At 36.3% G+C, this 22,833-nt stretch overlaps 1 protein-coding gene across 1 annotated transcript in view; it reads left to right on the top strand.

Annotated features, from left to right (window-relative positions):
* Positions 1 to 22,833, top strand: part of LOC123456569 (synaptonemal complex protein 3-like) — a 47,864-nt gene that overhangs the window by 3,992 nt on the left and 21,039 nt on the right. Inside the window, exons 4-6 of the mRNA XM_045139936.1 lie at positions 5,682 to 5,781; positions 11,047 to 11,145; positions 12,716 to 12,820. Of these exons, the coding sequence (XP_044995871.1) occupies positions 5,682 to 5,781; positions 11,047 to 11,145; positions 12,716 to 12,820 (304 nt within the window). The remainder of the gene's footprint in view (positions 1 to 5,681; positions 5,782 to 11,046; positions 11,146 to 12,715; positions 12,821 to 22,833) is intronic.

Genomic DNA, 22,833 nt, shown 5'->3' with positions numbered 1-22,833 from the left:
CATCAAACCTCCTCCATAAAGCTTTACAAACAAGCACTTCTAACTTCTGATTCACTTCTAAAACACTAAAGTTTAATTAAGCTGTTTTGTTAGTGTAAAGCTTCAGTGATTATTTATTCTTTCATTACAATGATATAGTCATAACACTATACCAGCCCACTGATGGATAATACAGTGGAGAAAACGCCCTCACAATACCTGCCTGAAAATATCACAACAAAATAATGCAGATGAGTAGCTTAAACTTTGATAAATTGATTTTCCTATATGTCTAGAGGGTAGAAGTCAAAGACAATGTTAGAATTGGTTTCTGGTGAGCCTTTTCTTACTGAACTGTTGATATCAATCTCATTGTGTCTGCCCACATAGCCTTCCCGGGCTCATGGTTAGAAAACCATAAAAAATAAACTTGTGCTTTAGGAATGGTTCCGCAGTTAAGGCATTTTTCTGTGAAGCCAAATGGCCCAATTATTATTCCTCAGGAGTCACATAAGCCAGATATACAAGGTGACAAAAGAGTTTGGATTTCATTTTAAGTGGCTGAAGACCAGGGCAAGCCCATTCTCTCTCTCTGCTTCTTTCTCTCGCTCTCCTTCTCTCAAATAAATAAAACAATAAATGTTACTGAAAAAACAAAAAGAGAATCATCTGTGCTATCTCTTAGTCATACAAAGACATCAGTCTTCTCTGAGTAGGGTCTTACCCTTATTTCCTCATGTAAACTTTGTCCACCTTCCTCTTCAGTCTGTCTTTAAATAGTTGCATTGCAATGTAAGGTTTCAGTATGTCTATTCCTTGGTAGCACAGATTAGTATTGAAGACTCAAGAGAAGATTCTTCTTACGGACATACATGTCAAAATCATAATGAGATATCATTTCCCACATTGGAATGTTATTAGGGAAGTAAAGATTAAAATCACCATGCCATTACATAGAATGTCCTACAGAGACTAGAGTCAGCATGTGAGACAATAACAGATGATGCAACTTAGATGTATCTTAAAAGTATTTTGCTAATGGATGGAAGTCAACCAGGAAAAGGTTACATAATTTAGATTTTATTTATATAAAATATTCACAATAGACACATATATACTGAAAGGTTATTGTCTTGTGGAACTAGAGAAAATAGCTGACTACAAAGTGAGTTTGAAAAGTTGTGCAGTATATTCTTGAGGTGGTGAAAATGAAATTGTTAGTAGTGATTGTTGTACATTTCTGTTTGTATATGAAAATAAACGTCATTGAACATAAAATGAGTAAATGTTACTGAAAGTGAGCAGTACCTTGATAAAATTATTCTATGAAAAGGAAAATCCTTAGATATACAATGGAAGGTGTGATTACCATGTACTTACTAATATAACTTCTTTACAGAGCTGAAATACAGGATGCTATGGATAAATTTGAAGGTATGTTATTGGAGAAATTTGTAGTAAACCAAATTTGTTTAAATTCATATAGTAATTTGTATAAAGGGAAATGGAATTGCACTATATGGCTTTCTTTTAATGCTTGGATCTGGTTTCTAAGGATTTTTCATAAATATTTAGCATCAATAAATTCCCTACATAGCCAGAGGTGGTGGTGCACGCCTTTAATCCCAGCAATCGGGAAGCAGAGGTAGAAGGATTGCCATGAGTTTGAGGCCACCCTGAGACTACATAGTGAATTCCAGGTCATCCTGGGCTACAGTGAGACCCTACCTCGAAAAACAAAACTAAAAAAAAAATTCCCTACATAACCTTGTCTATGAAACTAATAGGAAAAATGATGCTTTCATATGTATAAATGTCAAAGCATTTTAGAATAAAATATGATGGGAAAACTTTGTTTTCACAGACTTTACTTTTTGAGGTAGGGTCTCACTCTAGTTCAGGCTGACCTGGAATTCACGATGTAGTCTCAGGGTGGCCTCAAAATCAAAGGAGTCATCCTACCTCTGCCTCCCAAGTGCTAGGGTTAAAGGTGTGTGCCACCACGCCCAAATATGGATGTATTTCTTCATTAGTAATCTTTCTTAATTTTTTTATCTATGCAGGACAATGCATAATTGATGTCCCTAGGATAAGTCTTCCTTCCATGTTTTTATACTAAGAACTTAACAAAATTGCGAGGAAATGACAACTTTACAAACCAGTATTAGATGTATAAACAGAGCCAAAAAGACTTTTAAATACTCTGTTAGGAAATCAGTTCTATGGATTAGTTAGTACACAGCAGACATTTTTTGCTTTTTGTTCACTTGCTTATGTGTTATTGAGACACATTCTCACTCCACATCTGAGGCTGGAATAGATCCTCCAGTGCAGTGCAGGTTGGTTTTAATCTCATGATCTCCTAGCTCAGCATCCTTGGTTCTGGAATTACAGGCATGAGACACTTTGGTGATTGAGGGACTGATAGATAGTCTTTTAAAAATAATTTCTTTTTTCCTTTGTAGGAATTACATCAGGTTACAATGTTCTGCAGCAGGTTACAATATTATGTCCCTTCTCCCCAGTCCCCGTTTCACTGAGGGCCCTGTTCATGGGGTTATTCATAATCACTGTGGGATAATTAAGGCACCAGGCAATCTCTGAGGGAGGGAAAATGCCTGAGAGTTTACTTTTTTGTTAGTAAAGATGCCAAAGGGATAACTGTTCAAAGACTACTACAGTTTCATTTTAGTTGCTGAAAGGTATCATACAAAGTTTTATATTTAGCAAAAATAATTTTGAATACTTGAAAATTTAATCCCACATTTTATTCCTTTTTATTGTGTGCATTTCCACATGTACATATATTTTGATCTTATTAACCTTCCCATTAACGCTGTAACTCCCCACACTAACACCTTGTTCCCAACAACTCGTTTTCCTAATGCCATGTCAGTTTAGAGTGTGGAGGGCAGCTCCCAGAATGGCCTTAGGCTTGCTTGCTTGAACAGAGCTGGCAGCATGGCATAGTATTCATGGTTACACCTCTGAAAAATGTGACTCTCCCACTCCGTGCAGAATCCACTAGCTGCCAGTGGCTACTCAGTGAGCCTGTCCTTGATCCTTGCTGGAATATTAAAGGGATCAGTCTTGTGCAGGAAATGACGGGTGCTTTGGATTCATGAGTTTATTAGCCATGCATCCTATAGACACCAGAATTCCATGGCACTTCTCCTCGCATGCCAGCTCTTCAATTCTTCCATCCACCTCTAGTGCAAAACTAACTGAGCCTTAGTATTAGATGGGTTTGATTACCTGTTTAGGGTTGTGCACTCAGCAGTCACTTATTCTTAACCCTGTCACCAGCTATACATCTCTGCATTAGGTTTGCCTGCCCATTGCAATAATAAACTGAGATCAAGGGTGACCTCACAACGAATCTATTGGTACAAACCAGACATTTTGAAGGCAGATTGACAAGCTGTCCATTAAATAGTATGAATTTTTGAACTGCTGTACTTACTGCTCAAAGAGTCCTTTAAAATGCTCTATGATAGCAGGGCATGATGGCACGTGCCTTTAATCCCAGCACTAGGAAGGATCTATGAGAACAATTTGATTTGTTCCAAATTAATTTTCTACTTACATAAACTAAGATGTTTTTCCTGACTTGCGTGCTATTTTTTTTAAAGTTCGAAACCTTACAATTGACTGTATTTTTTACAATTTTTTTCATATTATTAGATTTAACACTGTATTTCCAACGTGCTTATATTTTTATCTCTATCTATGTATGTATCTATTTATGTATCTATATCAGTATATATGTATATAAATGCATGAATTAATTATATTTATTATTTATTACATTTATATAAATGTAATATAAATATATAATATACTATTTTTATTATTCATTTATTAATTATATTTATATTTACAATTAATTATAATTATTTATGAGAGACAGAGAAAATTAAATAGAGAATGGGTTTCCCAGAGCCTCAAGTAACTGGAAGAGAACTACAAATGGATCCGTCACCTTGTGCATCTGGGTTATGTGGGTTCTGGGGAATTGAAGTTGTGTCCTTTGGATTTGCAGGCAAATGACTTAACTATTTATTAATCTAGTAATATCATTATCGCTCCAGCACTGACTATTTTTAAATAGAATATTTTGTGTAGTTTATAAAATTTATTATAAAAATAATTCAGCTGAATATATCTTCTCATTGGAGCATATTTTATAAAGTTAGAAATAATTGTCTATTATTCTAGGATTTCCACGTGATGAAATTAAGGTTTATCAATGTTCTGTTTTGTTTGTTTCTTTTGTTGGTGATCACTTCTTTCTTTTATATAGGTTTGGACATAGGCTCTTGCTGTAGTTGAGGCTGACCTGGAATTTACTATGTAGTCTCAATTTGGCCTTGAACTCATGGCAACCTTCTTCTGCTTCCCAAGTCCTGGGATGTAATGCATATGCCACCATGCTCGACATCAGTATTTTTTTTAATAGTCAAACATAAATTTATAACTTATCTTCACTTAGGAAACTCAGAGTTAAGATCAGGTCAGGTATTTCTTATTCAAAATCTTTGGGACCAGATCATTATTAGATTTCAGAATTGTCTGCAAGTGGAAAAGTGCATAGTCCCCATTGTTTGAGCTCTCCTAGTTGTATGATCTGAACTTTGAGGTGCTTCTTAATATCAAAAATTTGGTATGTAGTGTTAGTGCCATCATAATGTCACTGATATTCTTTAATGAACTTTTCTCAAACTGATTTTTTCTTGCATATGAAGTTACAACTGAATTTTCTTCAACATATACTTGAATGATTATTTATTTTGAATGTAGCTGACATAAACAAGACTCTCCTTGCACAAAAACGAAGAAGAGAAACATGTGTCAATACTTTTTCTGAATGCAGTGTCCAGGAAGCAGAGCAACTTTGGAAGTCTAAACAAGACCAAATGTAAGGAGGGTAGTTTGAGACCCTTGATTGTTTCATTTCTTAGCATATATCGGCACAGTTATAAAATTTGTATCACCTCCTGTCTATTGTAGTCTCTAGTGAAATGTTGTGCTTCATTCTTCTGTAAGCACATGCTCCTGGACCTTCTTCCCTTCACTCACTTGCAGCATACATTTTATAATTTACTGGAGATTAACTTGTGTTCTTTGGAAATATATCTAGAGTTACTATTGAAAGGATAGATATGCTCATTTTAGAAATATACTATTTGAGAAATGGTGGCTGTCCTTGAAATGGTGAGCAGTATGATAGTTAACTACATGGACAGCGTACAAAAGTGTCAGTTTGTTATCATAAGTAGGTTATTCACTTAGCTGACATAACCACTTCTTCAGAATAACATCTGGACTATGTCAAAACTGGGAAAACTTAGCCAAATATTTCAACTGATAAATTTCTAATGTATTATTCAGAACCTGTATTCAGTAGGGAAATTTGAAAAAAATGTTTGTGACTTTGTACATTTTTTTTCCTGAGCAATGGTGTATATGTTAAAATTCCTCACATGCCAAATGATAAATCATAGGTGCAGACATTTTTGCCTGTGTCTATGGGAAAAATACTTATAGTAACTCCATATTTCATTTTACTTCTCGGTTCCCCTCAAAATAGTTAAATGCTAAGACTTCCTTTCTTTTTATTGTGTAAGAATGTCAATTCAATATTGATATGAATAATCTTCATATAAGTACTAAAAGTGGTATTATCTGTCATTGTTTTATAGGAAGAAGTATAAAGAGGAGAATACTCAGAAGTTTAAAGATATCTGTCAGCAGTGGGATTTGCATATGCTCCAAATGAGTGAAGCTGATGAAAATCTAATTGTTGGTATCACAGGCAGTTTATTACCTCTTTGTTGTAGATGAGGCTCATGTCATCTCAGGTAGAAATAGAGAAACTAGAGTTGAATTAGGCTCATGGAAATAAGTCAGGCCTCATTACGCATTGGTATATTTTTCTAGGTCTACTGGACCATATAAACCAAAGAAGTGTAGATGTATACCATACTGACAAAACTATTTAGCTTTTTGTATTGGTTGGGATTCTTGCAGTTTAAAACTATATAAACGTTTAGAAGGATACAGGAAGAGTTGTACACTTAAATAAATCAGGATATGTAAGTTTTACACACACTTGACTGGTTGTAAGGCACAGTTCCTTTTATTTTGGGTTGTGTGTGTTTGTGTTTTAGTTTGCTTTTCTTTCTTTCTTTCTTTCTTTCTTTCTTTCTTTCTTTCTTTCTTCTGTTCTTTCTTTCTTTCTTTCTTTTTTGATTTATTTCTTACTTGTGCTCTTGATTATTTACTTGCTCCTTTCCTTTTTCCTTTCTTTTCTGTATGTTCCTGCATTGTTTCTATTCTTCATGAACTTTCAGAGAATGGGAACTGAAGTCCTCAGGACCATTTACAAGTTCATCAGGTACAGGATTACTAGGACACAGTGCCTATTTAGAATATGATCTACTCCTTTTATAAAAGAAATATATTGCAAAATGGTTATTTACCCATCAGTTTTCACTCTTGTGTCCCCTCTTCCCTACACCCATTCCATTGAAGGCCCTCCTCTCTGGGGTTATTATTAATCACATGCGTCACAACTTTTCAGGCAGTCAATCTGGGGTGGGAACAATATCTCAAATTGCACATTTCCCACCATTTGGCACCGATATTTCTTTCTACCTCCACTTCTGAAGTTTTAATTGACCCTTGGAGGATGTTACCGTTATCTTCTCATTAATGACATAAAGGACCTAATCAGAAGCAGCTTATAGGAAGTAGGAATTTATTTTGGCTTAGAGTTTAGAGGGACAGCTCCATGATGACAAGACAAAGGATGTCATGAGCAGTTCATGGATATCACCTATGCCAAATCAGGTGGAACCCCTCAGCATGTGAGCCAATTTTGGCATGCGTGTGCTGGCTGTAAGTAAGCTTTTCCCCAATGACACACCTAAAGCATAGCTTCACCTATCAAATTGCCATCATCTGGGGTAAACCTTAATACAAACACCACATTCCACCCTTTTGCCCCTTAAGTTGATCATCATCCATATTATCAAATGAAATGCATGCTGTCCAACTTTAAAAGTTTCCAGGGCTGGAGAGATGGCTTAGCAGTTAAGTGCTTGCCTGTGAAGCCTAAGGACCCTGGTTTGAGGCTCGGTTCCCCAGATCCCACGTTAGCCAGATGCACAAGTCTGGAGTTCGTTTGCAGAGGCTGGAAGCCCTGGCGCACCCATTCTCTCTCTCTCCCTCTATCTGTCTTTCTATCTGTGTCTGTCACTCTCAAATAAATAAATAAATAATTAAAAAAATAAAAAAAATAAAAGTTTCCATAATTTTTGTCAATAACAACAGTGTTCAAATATCCTGTTAGTGTATACAATCAATGCAACATAAGAACACAGAATAAAAATTCACAATGGAAAATATGGGTATAGATATAGCAAGTAAAGCTGGAAACAAGAAAAGATCTAAAACAGACTAGGCAAATGTTGAAAACTGTAGGTCCATGACCAACATCTCTAAGCAGTGATGGCATCTCTAGAGTTCCAATTCTATCCCTTCCGCTAGGCCACTCTTAGAACAGAGTAAAATGCAAATGGAATCTGACACTAACACCTCTGGGCTTGCACTTGAAAACTCATCTCCTCCAGTGAAGCTCCAAATGCAATCTGCTGGGGATTAAGCATTCAGCTCACATGAGTATGTGTGGGACACCCATATACTCAAACTGGCAGAGAAGGTACACAGTAGGTCCTTTATTCTTGAGTTTTTCACAGTCCTTAATTTTCTGATTTGATAGGTTTTGAGTCTCCTCATTCTCTACTACCATCATTCTGGAGGAAGTTCTCAAGTTACTCTTGAGAGCAGCACTCATATTTAGCCTGCCATTTGCACTGTAATACTTCCTGGTATACGTGGTAGAGATGACTTTTGTCATGCCAGGCAGCTGGCTTTCTTCTTTTGTCATTCTCATGGGTCTTAGTTTTCCTTGGTATTCACTGACATCTTTAAAAAACACACGTTTTGTAACCATGAGTGAAAACAGCATGAATCAAGGGAAATAATCAGACATTTAGAAGACATTTTAAGAGGCATAACCACTCTTTTCAGACAAATAAGAGTAAGTGAGCACTTCGTCTAGTACCATGCCCTGTATAGTATCTCACACAGCACATTCCAGCACTAGGAGAGCTAGCCATCAGGCATGTGGCTTCCACCTCAGTTCTACCTTGCTGTCTCAATGTTTTGTTACCAAAACCTGTTTACTTCACTGTATAATAGCTTTTGCGTTTCATGCATTTACCATGGTTGAGTGTTTTTTCTTATTCCCTGGGCTTTTGGATGTATATCTTGCAGTGTTTTCACTAGTCTTTCCTCTAGCTGTTTGAATTTCAGTTCTTTTTATTGAGTTCCCTGGACCATTCATGGGTGATTGATTTACAGGATCACTGAAGAAGGTCCACATTTATTCTTCCATATGTGATTATCCCATTTCTACAGCACCATTTGTTTAAAATGCTGACTTTTCTTCAGTGTACATTTGGGGGTGTCTCTTGTCACAATCAGGTTTTTTAAATACAAGTTATAACAGGAAAATTTATGTGATTTTATTGATCCATGTGTCTTTTTGTTGCCAGTACCATGCAGTTTTTATACTTATGACTTGCTTTTATAAAGTTTGTTATGTTTTTAAAAAGTCATTTTATTTATTATTTATTTGAAAGAGAGAGAGGGAGAAAGAGGCAGGGGAGATAGTGAAGTAGAGAGTGAGAAAGAGAGAATGGGCAAACCAGAGCCTAGAGCCACTAAAGAGGAATTGTAGATGGATGCACCTTCATGTGGTTACTAGGGAATTGAAGCTTGGTTCTTTGGCTTTGCAGGCAAGCGTCTTAACTGATAATCATCTCTCCAGGTATAAAGTTTGTTACTTTTTTACTTTTTGATTATTTTGAGGGACAGACATACTCTAGCTCAGTCTAACCTGGAGTGCACTCTGTTGTCCAAGCCTGAAATGAAATTTTCAATCATTCTGCTACCTTTGCTTCACAAGTGTTAGGACTAATCAATATGACCATACCTGGCTTGTTTCTATATCTTGATATAACATATGGTAAATGTGTTAATCAATTGCATTCTTATTGTTGAAGTCATTTTTGGCTACTTGAGGCCTTTTAATCATCCATATGAAGGGTGAGAGATTTTTTTTTTTGTTTCGTTTTCTGAGAGAGTGAGACAGAGAAAGAATTGTTGCACCAAGGCCTTCAGCCAAAGTGAACAAACCCCAGATGCATGTAGCCTCGTGTACGCATGTGCAACATTGCATGCTTGTGTCACTGTGTTTCGGCTTATGTGGCACCTGAGGTTCTGTTGTGAGTTCTTATGCTTAACAGGTAAGTGCCTTAACCCTCAAGCCTTCTCTCTATCCCAAGGTCTTTTCTTTGTTTTAGTGAGTAATGATTCTTGGATTGTGTATTAACTTCACCTTCTAGTTTGCCTTTCCTTTTCCATAATGATTCAATAATTTGTGAAATATATGTCAAATTGCTCATATCAAATAATTCTGTCATTGGTAGACCATGGCAGTATTGGAAATATTCTCTTGGAGATGCACAAGAACAGCATTCCAAGAAGCTTCTGAATAAGTTCTGCTATATGAACCTGAAGTTCAAAAGAGAACAATGGGAAAATCATAGTTGAGAGTTCTCAGCACACAGGCCATTTCTAAACCATGAACACTGTATGAAATCATGAAAGGAAGTGTTGTAATTGAAAATGAAAATTCTGAAAAAAAAAGAGTCCTGTAGTACTTCTCTAGCTAGAGAGGGAGTCAAGCAAATAAATAAATAAATAAATAAATAAATAAAAAGATACAGAACAAGTGGCCTGATACATAGAAAATAAATGAATCCACATAGAGGAAACCGTTTTCTAAACAAAAAGTTTTAGTACAATGTAAGACTGTAGGTCTGAGGGTATTAGAGAGAAAAGAACATTAATTGGGCCATATACTGCTTATAGTGCAGGTAGGTGAATTTTTTCTCCTTGGAATGTTATTGGTATCCTGAATGAGAATGCTTTGGTTTAAAACATAAGTGAATATCTGATTAGAATGAGGATGAGACAGAATAGGAAAGAAAACACCAATATAACGCAAGGTGAAAAGGAAAAAGTGTTTTGTTTTACTTTCAAAATAAGCAAAATAGCTTTTTTGTGTACTGACAGGATTAATGTATTGGAATAGGTGTGGTTATCTAAGTACTCAGTGGTCCTTGAGATTGGAGTATAGGATTTTTGCCATAAGCTGGGCAATTGCTATATCACTGAGTTGCATATCCTGCCCATTATTACTTTTTATTTTGAGACGAGCTCTCACTACTAATTTGCAAAGGCTGCCATTAATACTTATTCTATCACCATGTGAAGACTTGGTGCCCTGGCATTCCTCTCCAACTTTACAATGGTTCAATGTACCCTCTAGTATTAAAGGTATGTGCCAACTGGACTGGTTGGAAGTTCAAATATACAATAACAGAGCAAGTTAGATAACTGCTGAATTCTTGAGAGGGGATATATCAAGAAACAGGAGTTCAGGAAAACATGCATAGTCCATCCTTATCTGCAGAGACACCCCAGAGGTGGGTGATAGATATGATCATAGGACATTGAACTCCTTGGATGACTTCTATGAATTTAGTGATCACATGATTAAAGAATTGCCACTGTGTAGAGTAGCTAGAGTTGGGTTTTGAATTATGGGATTAAGCCAAGTAAATATGAGAGAAAGGTGGGATTTATATGTGTGTATAAAGGAGTAATTACAGTGGGTTTCTATAACCTTTGAGCTGAGAAAGAACAAATGATTTGAAATGTAGTTATAATTATTGTTAACCAAAATGCTAAATGGATTAATTTTAACATTATTCCTTTTTAAGTTTAAGAAGGAATTATTTTGGATCAATTGAAAACTTTTATGGCTGAGGATGTAGCTTAGTGTGAGAGGTTTTGAAAATTATAAAAGGTGATGATGAGAACAAAGAAAACTGTTTACCAAATTTTTAGACAATTTTTCTATTATATTTGCAGAAAGACATCCAAAAAGACAAAATAATTTTGAAAGAACTTAAGACATTACAGAAGAAGAGACTGATGAAAATGAAACAGATGTTTTCACAGCACAAGAAGGTATTATGTTGTCCACAGACACATAAATATTCCCAGGTTGCCATTTAGGATGGGAATTGCTATGTAATTATTAAGTGCTCCTTATCTTCAATATTTCACATTCAGTTGTTTATGGATTCTATAAGCATTCTCCCTACCACAAGTCTGTCTTTCAGGTCTACTTCTTCACCCTAGGTCATGTTTTGCCTGTACCATTACACATTCTTATAAGCCATTGAGTAATATGACCACTTAACTCCCCTCTCTGCTGCAAAGCTTGCCCTTCCTAAGTCACCCATGTTATCTTTCAAAAGCATCTTTTTCCTTAAATTCGAACAGAAGCTCCACCATTCAATTTTTTTAGGTATTTGACATCCACCATGACATGAGTGTACATTTAAGTTTCATTTACTTTGCTTCTGCCTTCATTTCACCTGGCCACACCTTTGTTATTTTTCATTGACTGTGCACTTCTGCGTTTTGGTTTTCTTCTTCTCCAACACTATTTCTATATTCATGCCTCCTGACTGACATACTATTCTTTTTCCAACTGAACTTTCTTTTCCCCTATTTTGAACTCTATACCACAGAAACTTGTCACAGAACATTTCTGTGTTGTTTTGGTTTACATGCCTCTTTTCACCAACATCAAAGCTGTAGTTCTATATTACTGCATTGTCAGTTTCTCCACCACAGTGAAAAAAAATTCCTTTTCAGAGTTTGTACCTTGGAGGTCAATGTGCTAATTATGTTTTGACTGAATGATGATGATTTAGAACACATTGTAGTGGGGTATAATGGTACATTACCTTTATGCCTGTACAGGGGAGTCATAGGCTGGAGCATGCCAATTTGGAAACTAGTCTGAATTTCATGGTAACGTCCTGTCTTAAAAAAAAAAAAAAGGAAACCTCTCTATCTCTCTCCCCCTCTCAAATAAATAGAAGTAGAAAAAAGATTTAAATGCTCAAATGTTAATATCTGTTTTCCATAAATTGGAAAGAAACACTTATTAGAAGTCATTTTATTCACTTTAGTAAATTTATGACATATTTTCTATTCTTTCTCATAAGTAGATTATATAACTGCATGTTTGAAAATATTGCCAGAAATATTCAAAATGATCTATATGATGGGATCTTGAAGTCTTTATATCTCTATGGTTTGGCAGCTTCTTTTCCTTTTTGCATGCAGGGACTTATCTTGTTGGTCTGTCTGGTATCAAGCACTTTGTCCTCTTCCCTGAGCATTCTGACTGCCTGGGGGCTGAAAAACCATTCCCAACTTCATTTATGCACCCTGACACTGCCATTGGTGGTTGCACACTTTACAAATGTATTACTTTATCTAATAAAATTTCATTGCTGCCCAATGTCTTTCTCTCCATTAAAGGAGGAATGATGGTCCTCATCTTTTATTTAAAGAGATTTTAAATTGTGGAATAAATATTCAGCATCATTTGAAAACTTGTTGATTCTTACTTTGGAAAATGAAATGTTAATAGATGTTACTTTTGGAAATTGATTTTTAAAATTTAGGATCTGAGGTGAAAGATAATTGTTTATAACTGAAGTAGCCTTCTGTGTTTTAGTGTTTGGAAGATGTGGAGAAGAAGGAAGAAAATGCAGTCCGTGCCCTACTCCATGAATTTATGAAAGAAGCTTCTCTGATGGCACAAAGAAGGATTATAGGAGATGTAAGTTATATTTCAAATTACAAGGATATGGATTAATGCCTACTTGTACATATTTTATTTTCTGAAACATGCAAATCAGTTCATTTTTTATTATGTCCTTCATATAACAGCTCCATTAAAATATCAGAAATGTCAAGAATTCTGTAACATCCATCACGCACTGATGACTCCTTGAGGAAAGTACTTGAAATCTGAGTGATATAATTCCAAATAAACTCAAAAAGCATGCCTTTATGGTAGAAATTGGCTTTGAAACAACAACTTGTATCATTGGCTTCTGTAAGATGATGGCCATGCTTGCTGTTAACTTCCAAATAAAATATCAATAGTCATGTGGCTCGTAGTTTTTCTTATGTATCAAGATTTCAGCCCTTCTATTGTAATGAGGAATTTTCCCTTCAAAAGCTATGAATATACATTTAACAATAAATAAGAATTACTTTTATGTTGGATTCAGTGTATCTTTTATATATCTCAAAAAGTCCAAAATAAAATTATAAAAGGGTTGATAAGTGAAAGATTAGAGGGATCTTGATATTGGAGAGTTAACTCATTATTTGGGTATGATTCTGACATTTTTCCCTGTTCCTGCTATGGGTTCAATTCCACTGAGCAGATCTGTTTGCCAATCCAACATCAGTTGGTTACCCAACATGGCTGTGTATCACTGTTGCACTTGGGTGAGCATCCTGGTACTGGGAGTTACAGGCCAGTAACAAGGGAAAAGAAGGAAGAAAAAGATAGGTAATATGAAAGAGAAAGAGAAAAAAGGAGAGAGAGAGAGAAACAGGAGAAAATTAATGTTAGGCTTTATCCTACCCTCTCCAGGGCCCTTGAATTCAGGTGTTCCTTCTAAGGACCTGATGAAGGTTCAACCTTTTAGTCTATCTTTCAGGATATAGAATTTTATGGTACCACTTCAATTTTGGTACAGTTTTTGGACCCCCCCCTTACCCTCCTCTCCTATTCTACCTTCCCTAGTGTCTGCTCCTCGAGATGCCTATTAAAAATGTTTGCATCTTGGGATGATCCAGGTTAGGAGCCACAGATGAGTCAGACCATGTGATGATTATCTTTCTGTGATTGGGTGAGTTCACTGAGAGTGATCTGTTCCTAGTTTGACCATTTTCTACAAATTTATTGTGCCATTTTTCCTTACTGCTGTGTAGAATTCCAGCATGTAGGTATACCACATCTTGGTTAGCCATTCATCTAATGATGGCCATCTGGGTTGATTCCAGTTCTTAGCTATTATGAATTGAGCAGCTATAAAAATGGTTGAAGAAATCTCTCTGAACCAAGGCATGGAACTCTTAGGGTAAATGTCCATTGAGGGAATAACTTAGTCTGTTGGTAACTCTATAGTCAACCTTTTTAGAATCCTCCATATTGCTTTCCTCAGTGGTTGTATCCTGTTACATTTCCACCAACAGTTAGCAAGGGTTCCTATTTCCCCACATCCTCACCAACATTTGTTTTCATTTGATATTTTAATGTTTGTTATCCCTACTGGGGAGAGGTGGAATCTCATATTTGTTTTAATTTGCATTTCCTTGATGATTACAGATGATGAACATTTTCTTTTTTTTTAAATTTTTTATTTATTTATTTGAGAGCGACAGACACAGAGAGAAAGACAGATAGAGGGAGAGAGAGAGAATGGGTGCGCCAGGGCTTCCAGCCTCTACAAACGAACTCCAGACGCGTGCGCCCCCTTGTGCATCTGGATAACGAGGGACCTGGGGAACCAAGCCTCGAACCGGGGTCCTTAGGCTTCACAGGCAAGCGCTTAACTGCTAAGCCATCTCTCCAACCCCCCAACATTTTCTTAAATGTGTGTTTGCCATTTGTATTTTTCCTCTGAGAACCGCATATTCAGTTCTCTGTCTCACTTTATGAGTGGGTTGTTTGATATTTTATTGTTTTGGGTTTTGAGTTTTTTGTAGATTCTAGAATTTAGGACTCTGTCACTTGTATAGCTGGCATATATGTTCTCTCATTTTGTAGGTAGTCTATTGGCTCTGCTGATTCTTTGTTTGTCTGTGAAAAAACTTTTCAGATTCCTGAGATCCCAATGGTTGAGTGGTTGCTTAATTTCCTGAGCTACTTGGGGTTTTGTTTAGGAAGTCTTGTCCTACTCTTATATTATGGAAAGTTCCTCATTGTTTTTTTTTTGACCATTAGTAGTAGAGTTTCTGGTCTAACATTGAGGTCTTTGACCTATTTGGAATTGATTGTTGTGCATGGTGAGATGTTTAGGTCTAGTTTCATTTTCCTGCATATGGTTATCCAGTTTGTCAAACACCATTTGTTGAAGATACTCTATTTTTTTCAGTCACATTGTTAGGGCATTTGCCAAACATCAAATAACTGTAGTTACTTGACCTGAAGACCAGATCCTCAATTCTGTTCCATTGGTCTATGTTCCTGTATTTATGCCAGTACCATGTTGTTTTTGCTACTATAGCTTTGCAATCTACCTTTAGATCAGGTATGGTGATGCCTCCAGAGGTGTTTCTTTTGCTGAGGATATGCTTGGATATCTAAGACCTGCTGCCATTATATATGAATTATAAAATTTTTTTATCTATCTCTGTGAAGAAAAATTCTGGTATAATTTATTGGAATTGTATTAAATCTATATATTGCTTTTGGTAAGATTGCCATTATTACAATGTTACTTCTGCCTAGCCAGGAGCATGGGAGGTCTTTCCATTTCCTGAAGTCCTCCTCAGTTTCTTTCTTGAGTGTTTTTATGTTTTCATCATATAAGTCTTTCAAATACTTGGTTAATGTTATTCCAATATATTTTATTTTATTTTATTTTTGTTGTTGTTGCTATTGAAAATGGGACAATGACACTAATTTCTTTCTCTGTATCTTTGCCCTTTGCATATAGAAAGGCTACTGATTTTTGTACATTTTTGTACAAATCTGTCACACCCATCAAGATTGAAAAGGTCATTCAAAATTCCCCAAAAAGATGAACCCAGAACCAGATGGCTTCTCAGCCAAATTCTATAAAACCTTCATGGAAGCACTAAAACCAATTTTTCTCAAACTGTTCTACATAAGCAGAGAACAGGGAAAGCTTTGTACTGATTTTTGTATTCTGCTACTTTTCTGAAGGTCTCTTATGTATAGAACCATGTCATCTGCAAATAAGGCTAACTTAACTTCTTCTATAACATGATGGATTTTGTAAAAGGCCTTTTCTGCATCTATTGAAATGATCATGTGATTTTTGTGTTTAAGCTTGCTTATATGTATGTTACATTGACAGATTTCTGTATGTTGAACCAACTCTGTGTTCCTGGGATAAAGCCTACTTGATCAAGGTAGATAATGCTTTTGATATGTTGTTGAATTTGGTTTGCAAGGATTTTGTTTAGGAGCTTTGTGTGTATGTTCATCAGAGAGATAGGCCTACAGTTTTCTTTTCTTGTAGCATCTCTGCCTGATTTTAGTATTAGGGTGATACTAGCTTCATAATAGGAGATGGGGAGCTTTCCTTGTTCTCTGCTTATGTAGAAAAGTTTGAGAAAAATTGGTTTTAGTGCTTCCATGAAGGTTTGATAGAATTTGGCTGAGAAGCCATCTGGTTGTGGGTTCATCTTTTTGGGAAATTTTGAATTATCTTTTCAATTTTGATGGGTGTGATAGGTTTGCTTAGGGCTTAGGAGATTATTATGGTCTGAGTTTTGATAGGTGGTATATGTCCAGGAATTCATCCAGTTCTTCCATATTATCCAGTTTTTTGGAGTAGAGGTTTTTGAAATAAGTCCTGATGATTCTTTAAATATCACTTATGTTTGTTGTGATCTCTCCTTTTTCATTTCTAATTTTGCTAATTTGATGTATCTCTTTTTTCTCCACTTGATCAAATTGGCCAGGGGTTTATAAATCTTGTTTATTTTTTCAAAGAACTGGCTCTTTGTTCATCAATTTTCTTAATGGTTTTCTTAGTTTCCAATTCATTAATTTATGCTCTGATCTTGACTATTTCTTTCCTTCCAGAGCTTTTTGGGTTGGATTCTTCTTGTTATGCCAATGCCTTTAGGTGTATGGTAAGGTTGTTGATTTGAGAACTCTATATCTTTGTTATGAAGGCATTAAGAGGCATGGAATTTCCCCTAATGATTGCCTTCATTGTGTCCCACAAGTTTTGGTATGATGTGTTCTCATTGTCATTCAGTTCTAGAAAATTTTCAATTTCATTTTTTTTATTTCCTCCACTACCCATTTATTGTTTAAAAGTGTGTTGTCTGCTTCCAGGAGGTGGTGTGATTCCTGGTTCATCTCTTCTTGTTAATTTCTAGAATTGTAGCATTGTGATCTGATATTATGCAGGGAATTATGTCTATTTTCCTAAGCATTTAGAGGCAGGCTTTATGGCCCAGTATGTGATCTATTTTAGGGAAGGTTCCATGGGCTGCTGCGAAGAATGTGTGTTCTTCAGGTTTGGGGTACAATGTTCTGTAGAGGTCTGTTAGGTCTAGTTGATCTATGGTGTTGATGAGCTCTCTTACCTGTTGACTTTCTGTTTGGATGATATATCTATTGCTGATAGTGGAGTATGGAAGTCCCTGACTATGATAGTGTTGGTGTTTATTTCTGTTTTGTTGTCGAATAGGTTTTGTTTTATGAATTGTGGCACACCTGTGTTTGGTGCATAAAGATTTATGATTGTGATATACTCTTCTTGGATCCTTCCCTTGGTAAGTAAGAAGTGACCTTCTTTGTCTTGTTTTATTATTTTTGGTTTGAACTCCATTTTATCTGATATTAGTATACCAATTCCTGATTGTTTCTTATTTCTGTTTACTTGGAATATCATTTTCCACCCTTTCACCCTGAGGAGTTGTCTGTTTTTAGTGGTGAGGTTTTTTGTTGACAGCAGATTGAGAGGTCTAATTTTCTGATCTACCCTCATAGCTTATGTACCTTGATGTGTGAATTAAGGCCATTAATATTTAGGGTAATAATTGTGAGTTGAAACAGGGTAGGCATCAGGTCTTTCTTTGAGGTACATTCCTATTCCTGGTATAAGAATTTATCATAGAATCTTTTAAAAATATATTTTATTTATTTATTTATTTAAGAGAGAGAAAGAGGAAGAGAGACAGAGAGAGAATGGGCACACCAGGTCCTCCAGCCACTGCAAGTGAACTCCAGATGTATGTTCCGCCTTGTGCATCTGGCTTACATGGGACCTGGAGAGTCGAACCAGGACCTTTTGGCTTTGCCAGCAAGTGCCTTAACAGCTAAGCCATCTCTCCAGCCCTATCATAGAATCTTATGATAATCATTCTTACCACTTTGGCTTTAACTACTGTGTTATTGTGGTCTGTTATTGTGAGTTTGATAAATGCTTCTTGGTGATGGATGATGAACCAGCCACCATTTCTTGTGCTTTCATTTACTTTTTCATTCTTCATAGAGGCTTACATATTTTACAAATTCCTTTCAATATCATGTGTGGAATTAACCTTTTCTTTCAGGTTCTTAAAATTTTTATTTATTTTTTATTTATTTATTTTTTTATTTGAGAGCAACAGACAAAGAAAGAGGCAGAGAGAGAGGGGGAGAGAGAGAGATAGAGAGAATGGGTGTGCCAGGGCTTCCAGCCACTGCAAATGAACTTCAGATGTGTGCACCCCTTGTGCATCTTGCTAATATCGGTCTTGGGGAATCGAGCCTCGAACCAGGGTCGTTAGACTCCACAGGCAAGCGCTTAACCACTAAGCCATCTCTCCAGCCCTGGAATTAATATTTTTGACTTAAGATAGTTCCTCTTTTCTATGGTAAAGAACTATCGACTACTGTATTCACTGCTTTAACTGTGTTCCATATGTTCTCATATATATCACTTGAATTTCATTAAACTGGAACATATGCTAAATTTTTTGAGTTTTTTCTAAAATGATGTATTATTTGAAAATTCATTGCTTTGCACTAGTAGGTTATTTATACTTTGTAAGATTTCACAATCACCTCAAAGTTATGATTTTTTTGGTCCTTGGTCATATAAATAATGTTTTTCTTGCGCTTTAATAAACTTACTTCTTATACTACATGAGTATGTGTCTGTTTAATATTTTATTTTATTATGAAGCCACTCTGTTTTTATTTACAATGCAGGTATTTTATTCCTTTATTGAGAAACTCTTAAATTGACAGTTACATTTTAGTATCTCTTTTCCTTTTGCTTTCTTTTTTGAGTTAGGTTCTTGCTTTAGCCCTGGCTGACCTGGAATTGCCTCTACAATACGAGCCTGGTCTCAGACTCACAGTGCTCCTCCTACATTGTGTGGATTTAAGGTGTTTATAATGGTAAGGAAAAAGCTCACCCAAGAATCTTTCTGATCATAAGGGATCTATAAGGAATGAAAATCCTGATCTTCTTCTGGGTATGGAGGTATAATATATCTTGCTACATTATTTTTGTATCCCTGTGTCCCAATTGATCTTATTTCTTTCTACTTTTTAGAATCCTTTTTTGGTTTCTTCTACCATTATTTAATGTACTTTTCATTATTCTCTGCAGACAGTATCAGAAATGAATCTGTTTCATTATTTCTCTAGCTGAACCAGAAATTACTTGTTTCTTTATCTTTAGCATAAAACCACAACGAAATCCCCCCTGTTCCCATAGTTTTATTTATCTCAGAAGTATCGTATTGTTCTGTTTATCCTAGGTATTAAAACTCAAAAGAGATACATAAAGTGGCCTACATTAATATGTCATCAATATGAAATCCAGGATTCAAACTGTTCATCAATACCAGAATGACAGTTACCATGGAAAAATCCAGGAAAGAAAATTTGTGGGATTATACACAGTACCAAAACATTGTGGAGAGTTTTTGAGGAAGAAAATTTTTCAGCCTTAAACAAAAGTGTTCAGAACTCAAGGGTCTTCAAGGGGGAAAACCACAGAGGAGAGAAACTCTGTGTATGCAAGAAGTGTGGAAAGAGAGTTAAAATCGTGGCCTCATTAAGCATCAGAAAACTCATACAGAAGACAAGCCTAGTAAGAATGTACAGAATTCTTAGTGGTTAAATTGCATTCTTCTAAAGCCTGATGGTCTGGGTTTGATTCCAAGTACCTATGTAAAGGCAGATACACAAAGTGACATATGTGTGGAGTTCATTTGCAGTGGCAGGAAGCCCTGGAGTGCCAATATTTTCTCTCTCTCTCAACCTTTGCAAATAAGTAAATAAAAATTTAAGAAATAAAAACAGAAACCTTATAAGCATCAATAATGCAATGAGAGGTTCTTGTGGACCAGGAATCTTGATATAACAATGGCACACAAAAGTTTAAAATCATATAGATCCACATGCTATGGGCAAGAAATATCATAACTGTAAATTATACACATATCAAAAAAATAGTAAAGGACACACTCATGAATGTAGATAAATATTCATTCAGAACTACCACAGTATTAATCATAACAGATCCCATATATATGATTAGACTTATATTTGTAGCATGTACAGAAGAAGTTTTCAGATCCCATGCAGACTTCGTAGACACAAGAGAGTCTTCAGAAATAAGCCAAGCACATCCAGTGTTTCTGATGGGGTTTGAATGTGAAACGTCTCCAGTGGACTCATGTGTTTGTATACTTGGTCCCCAGGTAGTGGAGTTCTATAGGAATGCTGTGTAACATTTAGGGATCGAAGGCTTCTTGAGGAAGTGAGTTACTGAAAAAGGGTCCTGAGGTTTTATATCCTGCCTCCACTTACTGTTCCTCCTGTGACTCCTAACTCTGGCTGCAATGTGGCCAGCTGGACTCCTATACCTTTCGCCATGCCCTCTCTTCCATGAAGGAAACTATCCTCTAGAAAGTGTGTGGTGATTTGAATGTAAAATTCCCACAGCCTCATATGTTTGAATATTTAATTCCCAGGTGGTGGGGCCATTATGAAGATGTGGAAACCTGAGGTGGCAGAGCCTTACTGGAGGAAGTGTGTCACTTGGGGGTGGGACTTAGATTATTTTTAGCTTCACCCCACTTACTGTTCTTACTCTCCGATTCCTCCTTGCCAATACAATTATGTGATGCCACCTTCTTAATTATTCCATGTATTCCACATCATAATGGACTCTACCCTCTGGAATTATAAGCAAAATTAAACCATTTTTTCCTGTTATTTGATTTTGGTCCACTATATGTTCACAGCAATATAAAGTACCTAACACAAAGTTATATCTAGAATAAGCCCTTTCCTCCCTTGAACTGCTGCAGGTCTGGCATTTGTTCATAGCAGTGAGGAAGTTACCAGCACAGAAAAATTGGTAATGGGAGTGGGACTGTTGGTATGATGAACCTGACCATGTTGTTTGTCACTCCTTGTAACTGGTTTGTGGGAAGAATATGGAGTATTGGAATTGTTGGGATAGAAAACCTTATAATGCTATTGATATAGGATTGTTGAGGTTCAGGGGTGATCTTCCAAAATTATAAACCCCAATTTTGGGTCCTCATTCTAATTTTAAGAAAGAGATAAAAAATCAACTCAGGAAGGATAAATTTTGAACTATTGAGTTTATTAAGGAGAAGTCATAAATTGTGGAATTATGGGGTCAATTTAAGGGAAGTTTGGATCTAAGAAAAGGCTATAGCAGAGTCACAAACTCATGGAGGATAATATGATCTAGGAGTTTATGTAGAGGGATTTACAGGAAACATGCAATTATGTGGAAGGTACAGCACCCACCCTGAACCTTCGTACTGAAGAAAGGTAAGAAAGCTAATGGTGATGGCTTAAGAAAGAATAGCAGAGGAAAAGTACCAAAGCAGAACCAGGGAATTCAGCTGACAAATGTGTAGTAAGGAGAGTTATGCCCATGGTTACCACAAGTTTAAAGAAATTACATAGATAGCAGGCCCAGAGTTTAGAAAATATTAAACATGGTAGACTTAGAGAAAAAAGAAGATAGACACATGGTAGATTCAGAAATCAGAGGAAAATCATACATATAATTAAAGTTAGATGTTTCCCCAAAGCATCTATCAGAGGCAAACAGAAAACTACCCAAGCCAAGAATAAGTCCTCTCCATTCAGGAGAGGAAAGCCATGCTTACATGTGATCAGACAAAGATCACAAGGTAGAGAGAGAAAGAAAGAGAGAGAGAACAGAGATCAGCTTGAAACAAGTTTTTATAGTTGATAAAAAAATGGATTCTTTCATGTAAGTAAGTGGAAGATCTGATTGGCTTACAGAGTCAAGGGGCTGACCCAAAGGTCAGCCTACCCAGGCAGTATGACAGATTGTGGAGACAGCAGGGGGTGCTGCAGCTGCTGTGGATAAAACTTGATCAGACACAAGTTCCATTTCTGCTTAAATGGAATTCTGCCTAAAAAACATGGTGGCATCTTCTGGTTATACCTTCAGGCTTCTATTCCTAATTGAAACTGAGTAAAAGATGCTAGCTTTCTCCCGAGTGTCCCTCACTATAAGAAGAGATTAAGGAGCCATTCTGATGAGAGTTTGGAAAATCATAATGCTCACAGAGACAGTACAGGCTCAGCTTATGAGGTTTCAAAGGTATAAAATACTGGAAGCAGTTCATGTTATATAGTAGCAAAACAAAACAAAATCCAGATGGCATTCTGTCCAGGTCCTGAGAACTTCAGTATGGATGAATTTAAAAGTAATTGATTAAGTTTTTCAAATATGACATTTCAAGGAAGAATAGCATTCCACCTGTGGACTTGTTTCTATTGGCTTCTCTTATATTTAGATGTGGTATGAAAGAAGTCAGGTGGAGTAGAAAGACAGGGAAATGAGTGACAGGCTTGTTTGAGGGCCCCAGGCCACAGGAGGTTTAAGCAGGCCTGAGCTGTCACGCATGACTAAGGGCCCTAGACCCTGGAGGTTGCAGCAGGCCTAGACCTAGATAATCTCTCCTTGAGACAGGCAGAATTCCACCCCCTCCCATCCTGGAGGGTCTAGCAAGCCTAGATCTCGCCTCAAGAGCAACAGGAGTGAGGTCACT

This window comes from Jaculus jaculus, chromosome X, assembly GCF_020740685.1.
Source record: "Jaculus jaculus isolate mJacJac1 chromosome X, mJacJac1.mat.Y.cur, whole genome shotgun sequence".
Lineage (NCBI taxonomy): Eukaryota > Metazoa > Chordata > Mammalia > Rodentia > Dipodidae > Jaculus > Jaculus jaculus.
The sequence above is the reverse complement of the archived record's forward strand: the minus strand, read 5'-3'. Positions and strand labels throughout refer to the sequence as shown.